Genomic DNA, 9578 nt, shown 5'->3' on the forward strand with positions numbered 1-9578 from the left:
TTGAAAGAAGACCACCTGACTTCTGTTTCCTCGGAAGAACACAATTACCGTTGATCCAGAGAGCTTTGTGAGGTTGCCGAGCATCAAATGACTGTTGATTGTACAACCGCAAAATGAGTTCTTGTCTAAGAGATAGCGATACCGTGCCACGCCTCGCCATGTCGGCACAAGGCAGTCGCCCAGACTCGCCTTTCCTCTTGCCACGCGCGCTACGTCTGGCGTCTGAAATTAGTTGTTAATTGTTGTCATTACACAACGCTCCATCTCTGTCGCACCGTCGAACGATGAGAAGATACAATACTGTGAGAGAATAATTGCAATCGTAACGATCATGTTGTGAGTAATAATTGCTGTTACCATGCCGACCATCGTGTGATGCAATATGTCGTGCATATGGATTTCTCGAATCTCATGGAATGTCGCATGGTGGCTTCGATGCAAGAAAACGTAACCAAATATTCCCACTAACGCGATGAACACCAAATTTCCCGCGGAGAATATCATCGAGTTGCGATATTCTTCATGTGGAATCAACGATAGCGGTGTGTACTCCTTGTTTAGTCCATAGCGGAGCATTGGGGAAATGCCCAGATACATCACCATTGCGACTGCTTGTGACAATAACCTGAAGAAAAAGAAGCGGAACTGTCTTCGACGATAACCACCAACGTTCGCATCATGCCCTCGGTTGACGCGATCGAAGGTTTCGTCTGGTTTGGGAACAGGAGGAAGCGGAAAATTGCATTTGATTCCGTTCAAAACTGTATTCTTAATGGTAGGGCGGAGTGTGTATATCCACATATCCGAGACAAATCCAAGGAATGCCACGTTCTGAAGCGAAGTTGATAAAAAGAGAGCTGCATAGACGGAAGGGCTGCGAACTTGTGGGAAAGCAAGAACAGCTGTGCAATCACTCAGGTTCTGGACCCAAAACCCTGCCATGAGCTGACTGAACTCGAGCGGAAACGGGTCCAGTTGGGACAGCATCACGCGACGATAAATGAAGGTGATGAATGCTAAGCAAAAACTAAGGGCTGATTGCCCAGCCGATGAAGTGATCTCACGATACGCGATGACGTATCCGACGAGCAGGGGAATATAAAGGATGAGCAGAAGCATGAACCGTTTGAAGAAAGAGTGAACCATGGGGCGTATATCGTGGTACGCCAAAAGCATAGAACCGTAAAGAGTAACATAGCAAACGCTAAGCGCAGCAATGCCAAGCCAATTGAAAACGCCGTACGTTAGGAGAATCGGAGTCAAAACGACAATCTCGGCAACGAAGACAGCGGCGAGGGGAATAAGGGACGTGCGGAACGGGGTCTCACACCTAGCCATGCTCAGAAAGGCGGCGTTGTACAGGTACGAAATGGCGAGGACGACGGCGCCATTGCTGATAAAAATGAAGACCCACTGGTCCGAGATATCCGAGAGGCGCGGGTCGCCCAAGGGCACGATGGCGAAGAAAATGGCAACATAGGCGAGCGGGATGACGAAGAAAAAGACGTACGCAAAGGGGCCCATGCGCTTGACGAGACGGCCGGCCGGGCCGTGCGCGACTTCCTCGAACTCATCGCGGGAATACACGCGACGATACTTGCGGCCCGCCGCGCCGCCGCCACTTTCGCAGGAAGCGGCGTCAGTGTCCGTGCAAAGATGGCAGTCGGCCTCCCTGAGGCTTGAGGGGCGGGAAGTGACGCGGCGCAGCCCCGGGCTGCTGCCGTTCTCAAATTCGACAGGCTCCGGGCTGGCCAGGTCTCGCACAGCATCGACGGCCTCGTCCGGGGCAGGAGCTTCTTCTACCGCGTGGGGGGTATAGGACGAACCTGCTTCGGCGGTGGTGCTGACGGCGGGCTCGCTCATGGTGGGTTGGGAGGGTGAAGGGTGAAATGAGGTGAAGATGGGGTTTGAGTCATGCGCTGCGCGTTCAGAGCACAGCTGCCTTGACGGTCGGAATGGGGCGGGAGCGGGAATAGCACCTCCGCAAGCAGTGGGAAGGCAGTGGAGTAGCAGTGGAGCGATTTTGGTGTGCGTCGGGGAAGCAAACAAGTATGACACTTACCCTTCGAAGTACATAAGAAGGCTGCGTAGTAGAAGGGAGGCCTTTCGTCCTCCCAGTGCACTGCAGTGGCGCTTGACGCGTGCTGGGCATATGACTGGTTGCGTTTGTTAAGTCATCGAGGATAAAAAATAGAAAAAGTGCGTTTTCATACTTCGGCACTATTGAAGCGGAAAAAATGATTGATTCAGGAATTCGGTGAAGATTGCTTCAACCCCTTTGCCTTATTCCAAGATACACTAAGTTTATCCAGTCATTTTGCAATCGGCGTATCCACGTAGGGCTTTCACCGTTGAGGGCAACAACAGCGATGGCATTGTTTGTTTCTCCAATAAGAATGGCCGGAAGGGCGCGCATCTTATTTGTATCTCGTATTCCATGTGAAATCTCGGGACACCGTGTGCCCACATCACACGGAACTACTGTAACGAGGGCACACGGCACCGCTCCACAGAGCCAGATCATGCTCCCGCCCCGTATGAGAAACACCATGCCTAAAAGGCATGAAAGGCTTTCGTGCCTTAATCAACAAAAGGCAAAACGTGTCGATAGCATTGCGACCATTCTAGTTTGCGTGTGATATCAGACCGGTCGTGAACGCGGCAATGGCGACAATAACGGGGGAAACACGTCCACATCATCACGTTCAGATAATGTAGCGGTAGAACACGCCTGGGACTACACGGCTGTTGCTCTTGAGAATAACAGCCGTGTAGTCCCAGAAAGGCCTGAGATCAGGCCTTTACCAAGGTTGCCTTGGCAACCCATGCATAGTCGTGGTCTCGCAATGCTGAAGAGTCGCCTCAATGTCCGAAGATTGATTTTTTGTTTTTATTGATTTCAACATGTTTCAAAACATACTGAAGAAGACCATACAAGTGTGGCACGGTCATGCTACGGGAGCATTGATACTGCTTTTGTAGGCAACAATTAAGGGAATAGTCTTGGGGCCATACACTTCTATATTTGAGCTTTATTTGTATACTTTTTACGGACTTCGTCGAGCCCCTTTTTGCGGTACGACGTAGTCACCCTCACGAGGAGTTTTTGGAGTCACACCAGGTGCTTTGGGGTACAGTACTAAAGTATAAAAAGGAGCAGCACACAGAGAAGAATATCAACCATCCTAAAGGTCAAAGTTCCGTGCACCGGAAGACAGGGGTGATAAAGGAAGTACCGTCCGTCGGTGCTTTTTTTCTATTAATGTTTTAGTATTTTCCTCAGTATTTTCATAATTTTCAGCAGGAGAACAAACTGCTTTTCTTTGGTCTAGATTCTATGATGCTCCACGTTGTTGGAGCACAAGAGGGAGATGAGGATGCCGGGTCATTCCCATAAAATAAACCCAGGCAAGGATGATGCTACACCAAAAGTATGTTCGGTACTCTGGCTACAGCAAGCCTTCTAAATTTAGCGTCTTGAAATTGAGACGGCATTTAGGACCGCTCCAAATCCAGATGCAATTTAACTACTTTTAAAGGGTGTCGAACGACCTCTTCCTGCAAAACTGTTGCTTCAGGAACACAACTTCAGATCAGGCACAAATATCAAGTAGGAATTGCTGCCCGCATAATTCCCCTAAAACGCGAACATTGAACAATCTGACGTCATCCGCAAGTATGCGCAATTCACATACGACATCTCCCCTTTGGACCGCTTGGAGTGGAACAAAGCAAATTATATTGCATCAGCTGAGAAAACCCCTAGAAATGAACTCGCTTGTTGTAATTCATATGTTCCAAACTTTTTGCCAAGCTAAACGACTTAAGTAAAACGACCTGTCTCTCTCCCGCTCTCCTTATACTGTAGACACCCTCTACCATTGGCCACCATGGAATACCTTAGTTTTTCGCTTACAATAATCTTGGAACACCCGAATGGGAAAAGCGCGAGAGGATCTTGAAGAAGGTCGTATAGACACCACCAAGACCCCTGTTTAAAAGCATTTACGAGGTTTCATAAGCTCTGTGCGCGCGCTTAGAAGAGCCTACAAATGAGTTTCTGAAGTGCCCTTCATGAGAGATATGCAAGTTTTCACGGAGACTCATAAATGACTCAATTTTGGACGCTTTTTTATGCTGTTGAGTGACTCTTAAGGGAGTTGACTAAAGTGACGCAGTTCTTGTGTAAAAAAAAAACACTCTCTCATGTACCGCGGCACTCAGCTCTACGATAGAGTTAAGCTGCGCTAGGTACTGTAGAAGTTAGAAGTCCGGATCTCTATTATCAATACATTGGCCTCATATGAGGTCATTTGTCACCTATTAACTAAACGCCTCATGTTTCTACGTTCATGTCGCTGCTAATGAATCCGTCAGATATTGATATGCTCTTTTTTTCGACCAAAGAACGAAGCGCAGAAGTGGCCATTTCGCTGATCCAATACAACGCTCCTTGATTGAGACGCTCAAGCTTTGGTACGCTCGCTTTCACTCCCTTCTTTTTCTTTAGCCCGTAATACCCAGGATTCGTTTTCAATCTCCAGAACATGAACGTTCGCGAAAGAAACTCGACAGCATCCCTTAGGGATTTCACACGCCTTGACGATATTTCTTTCATCAACGTATCTGAAAGGTTTCGATGAATAGCAGATTCAATCGGGAGTTTCTCGTGCAAAAACTTCTTGTACAGAGTCTTCTTCGGTTCATGCACATACACAATCGCGTAGCAGACGGAATCTACAGCTGGCCTTCCGACTTGCCCTATCATTTGAAGAATATCAGCTAAAGGAATTTCTTCAAATCGTCGCTGCTGTGGCCGGTATGTTTCTGTCCCTTTCACGACGACGAGATGGCATGGGACTGATAACTTCCTGGCCACAGCAAAAGTCGCAATCATTACCTGGATGTGACCCTTCCTGAAAAGAATTTCGACCGCGTCCTGCTCGCGAGATGTCATCATCTCATGGTAAAGACCTATACCATTTGTCAGACAACTCCTCAAACGATGATCTGAGGTTTGTCGGAGTGCTTTTGAAATCGATTGTTCAGTGTCAGATTGAAGTCCAACAAACGGTTTCTCCTTTCCATCCATTGAAGCAAGGAGAAGTAGATTCTCTGCTGTAAGTAGAGTCTGCCTTCTGGACGAAACGTATATTAGCACTGGCTTCTTGGCAGAATGCCGTTGCATCATAGAGAAAAGACTGCGGTTAACTGAATGCATTCTTGATGTGTAACGATCCCCTGCAATGCCAATCACTTGAGACTCCCTCGGGACTTGACGAACATTTGCACTGAAACAAAAGAATCCTTTCTGTCGGTCAACTCCTAGCCAGTCTGCAACTTCGGAAGCATTCGGCACTTCCTCACACAAGGAAACAAGTCTCGGGATTCTTCCCGTCGACCCTGAAGTATTCATAGCACCATATCGTATCCTTGATATCAACATCTCAACACCGATACAGTTAACATCGGACATGAGCTGCAAATCGTCAAACACAAAGAGAGACACTGATTCTGCCATCATCGAATTATCCCAGGAGTCAGAGAAATGACTCCAAGCAACCGGCGTGGCTAGAACTAGTCCCACATCTACGAGAGCATTCTGACTGGGAACAGAACGAAGTGAATCCATCACTTGAACGCGTCCTTTCACTAGACTCTCCAACCTTTGCCATTTCTTGCGTTGCAATAGAACTGAATCCCGATCTGGTGCGATGTACACCACGGTGGAATTCGGACGCTCACGGATTGCACGCAGAATAGCCAACTCAGCCAAGATCTTCTTTGCAGATCCAGACGGCGCGGAAACTAGCATGTTGTCATCTGTGTGCCTAGCAGTATGAAAAGCTTGAGTTTGAAGCGGTTTAAAATGCGAAAAATCCCCTTGAAACATCGTGGCCTCTTCCGCATCCAAAGAGGTTTTTACGGACAGAGGCCTCAAGTCAAGAAGATCGGTCTTTTTGTTTTCTTCAACCGGCAGATCCATGTTAGATACAGGAAGTGCAGCAGTGGATCCACCTCCAGTATGCCACCTCTCTGATTCAACACGGAGGGAATATCGAGATGATGGCGGATCAAACACAGGAACAGAAAAGGTCAAGTTCAGGGAATGACTTTTCACATCATCTGATGGATCTACCTGATCCCCATTCATCGCACGCACTTGCACTTTTGTTAGTAGTATTCTTTGACTATAGTAAACTCTGTCTTCCTCAAAGTCTTCCACCCACAACCACCAAGCCTCAGCATTTCCATGGATATTGTCGTACCAACGAAAGTTTGGACGAAGGCGCACTTCAAATTGTAAAACAGTGCGACTTAGTGGGGCTACAGTTGCACTCAATATTGCAAGAGTGGGCACTGCTCGAGCAACTTTGATCACGGTCAACGCCATTTTTGGTGCGCGAACAAGGATTGATAACTCCTCTCTTGTCATCTCCCTCAAACACGCCAGTGTTCCTTTTTCCCCACTTGCCTCGATGGTAGCGACAGTTTCCTGCTGTATTGTGAGGCCACCACCTCTTCTGGCCGAATATGTGAATTGCCATAGTGGATGTTGAAATGGCCATATGCGTGACTCAGATGCACGTGCCAGCTCAAGGGAAGCCAGCGAAAGGCTGGGGTAGCCTCTGCTGAGGGAGACCTCGAACAGGGCTCGGAGGAGGCGTGTGCAGCTCTGCACAACGTAACTCAAATCAGACATTCGAATGTACGCTCGAGATATGTAAGCCTGTAGCAGTATTGCTACCTTGCCCTCTCTTGTCTCGGAGCCTGACTTCAACGGGATCGGACAAGCCTCCCTAGTTAAATTGTCCAATTCCTCAGCTTCTTCCTGCCTTGATCGCATTTGCTCAAACTCAGTCGCGCACGAGACAGCATGCAAAACTGTTTTGTATACTTCTTCCCAATCTGCGTCTGTGACGGCAGGCTCCATGGGCAGTTGAGTAAAAAGGTCATTCCAAAGCACAATTGTTTCGTGAGAAACATAGAAGTGCGACGAAACCCGCCCAAGATCGGTCGCAGTCAGAGCTCCTGTGCGAGGATCATATCGACACATACGGGCGTCGTCCAAAGCTTTTGAGGCTTGTTCAATTAGGGTTGCTCGTCGTGAGTGCAAACCTCTGTCTGCCTCTACCTCTGCCCAGTCAATACCGTATACCAGAGGGTTTTGAGGCATCCGCACACTAAGGTAAGTGTAGCTTAGCCACCGAACCCCCTCTCCTATGGATGAAACAGTACCGGACACAATTTCAGCGTTTAGATGATTAGCAAGACGCGAAGCAGAGGCTCCTAGTTTGCTTTCGATCGGAATTGACGATGTAAGAAGGCTGAGGTATTTACCGAGGTGTTCATGCATGGTAATAATCGTACCCTCTCCCTCAGTGTCAAATTGAGGGCGCCCCGCTCGACCAAATATTTGCATGACGTCCAACATCCCCAGCTGCACAAACCCTCCTTTCTCGGCGTCATAAACCTCCGTTCCCATGATCACCACAGTTCTTGCTGGTAAATTCACACCCCACGCCAACGTGGCGGTACAACAGAGAAGTTTGATGACGCCTTCGGCAAAGAGCTTTTCGACAAGCTTACGGTCTGGTCTGGGGAGACCAGCATTGTGTATCCCTACGCCTCTTGAGCACAGGTCTCGAATGTCACCCGTCTTTGATTTGGATATTTCCTTTGCCGCCCAAGTCGGCAGAACAGAAACGCTATCCTTGCGTCCTCCGTCTTTATTGGGTTTAGAAGGCGGCAAATTTCCTTGTCCCTTGCTCTCACCCCCCAGAAATATATCTTCAAGCGAATCTTCGGCCGCTCTTCCTAACATTTCCCGAGCGGCCAATGCAGTCCCCTTCCTTGAGTGAACAAATATCATCGCTTGGTGTCCTCTTTGCAAAGAATCTTTCACCTTCTTCCAAGCCATCTCATGCATCTTTCCTTCGCGGCGTCGGCGCGCTTCACCGGAATTACTCTGACCGCCTTCACTGATACCAATGAACGTCTGTGACAGCGGCACTGGACGATAGCTCCCATCAAAATAAAACAGGCCTTTTTGCGGATTCACTCGCATGAACGAGCCGACATCTGCATAGTTCGGCAGCGTCGCGCTAAGCCCGACAAGCCGAATTTGACGCTGGGCTGCTTCTGAAAGTCGCAATGTTCTGGCTACGATTGATTCTAACACCGCACCCCTCTCATCATGAAGTAAATGGATCTCGTCGACAATAAATAAAGTTACGGAATCGCTGAGGTCAGACCCAGTCTTTCTTGTGACAACATCCCATTTTTCCGGCGTTGTCACAAGCACGTGCGTTTCCATGGCCTCCGCCCTACTCAATGACATATCGCCAGTAAACTCTCTCACGCGTAAGCCCAACGGCCCCAGTCGCTTTCCAAACTTTTCGGTAACCTCTGCCGCCAGTGCCTTCATAGGTGCTACATACACAACCTTAAACGCTCTCTTCTCACGCCGTTTCACCTCGACAATCTCTTTGAATATGGTCAGTAACGCTACATTCGTCTTACCAGCTCCCGTGGGCGCACAGACAAGCAGGTTCTCGTTGCTCTTGAAAGCGGCCGGATACACTGAGCTCTGCAAGCGATTCAACGTAGTCACTCCCTTCATCGCAGTTAGCAGCTCCGGATGCTCCGAAAGTGCGTCTGAAACATCCACGAGTGATGATTTCATTCTCGCATCCATCTTCGGGGGCGGAATGAAGATCTCTTCATAGCCCTTCCCAACTTCCCTGGTCGAGCCGCGCGGCAGTCCAACGCGGTCTACAGACCCAATGGCAGAGTCTGAATCCACGCCCACGCCCGGAAAGAACCGCTGCCGCTCCTCATAGGCAGAACCTCCGAGATCCGGGAACGGCACAACAGCGTCCTCCTCATCCTCATCCACCTCGCCAGCGGCGAGCAGCCCCGACTTGACCAAGCGGCGCTGAACACGGCGGTCCTCCTTCTCCATGGCTTCCCGCCTCCGATCGCGCACGGTAACCTGCGCCGTGACGGGCGTCCGGGACACTTTCTCCCTCCTTCTGCCAGACACGCCGCGCGCGGCCTTGGCCACCTCCGCAGGTACGGCGACGGGCACCTGCGCGGCCTGCGCGCAGTCTGCGAACACGGCGTCGGCATTGGTGACCAGCTCCGCGCGGCGCATGAGGACGTCGGACACGGCGTCGAAGTCGCCCATGAACGCGTCGAACAGGTCGCCCTGCAGCTCGTCGTCGGAGCGGCGCGCGTCGGACAGCAGCGAGAGCACGGAAAAGGCCATCTCCGAGGCCGAGAGGCCCGCGCCGGCGGCGACGGCCGCCAGCGTGGCGCAACGGAGGCGCAGCCACGAGGGCTCGAACTTCGAGGACGAGGCGGCGGGCGGCGCGGGCGCGGCGGGGCTCACCGGGGCGGGCGACGGAGGGCGCGGCGGGGTGGGAGCCGTGATGACCGAGGCGACGCCCGCGGACACGGCCGCAGCTTGGAAGACGGCAGCGGCGTGCTCATTCCATGCCGCGCGCGTGCGACCCTCGTCGGTGGTTTGATCGCCGGGGTGCCCGTGGTCTCGGTTGGTCTTGTTGCGCGACGTC

General features: G+C 50.6%; 2 protein-coding genes across 2 annotated transcripts; both read right to left on the reverse strand.

Annotated features, from left to right (window-relative positions):
- Positions 1-228: 228 nt before the first annotated feature.
- Positions 229-1524, reverse strand: CHC_T00002596001 (hypothetical protein). The gene has a single exon (XM_005713681.1). It carries the CDS (start codon positions 1522-1524, stop codon positions 229-231), a length of 1296 nt encoding a protein of 431 aa, XP_005713738.1.
- Positions 1525-4336: 2812 nt separating this feature from the next.
- Positions 4337-9271, reverse strand: CHC_T00010343001 (activating signal cointegrator 1 complex subunit 3, helc1, putative). Its single transcript, XM_005713682.1, has one exon. The coding sequence runs from the start codon at positions 9269-9271 to the stop codon at positions 4337-4339; it is 4935 nt and encodes a 1644-aa protein (XP_005713739.1).
- Between the last annotated feature and the right edge of the window lie 307 nt (positions 9272-9578).

Source organism: Chondrus crispus, genomic scaffold (genome assembly GCF_000350225.1).
Source record: "Chondrus crispus Stackhouse genomic scaffold, scaffold_145, whole genome shotgun sequence".
Classification (NCBI taxonomy): domain Eukaryota; phylum Rhodophyta; class Florideophyceae; order Gigartinales; family Gigartinaceae; genus Chondrus; species Chondrus crispus.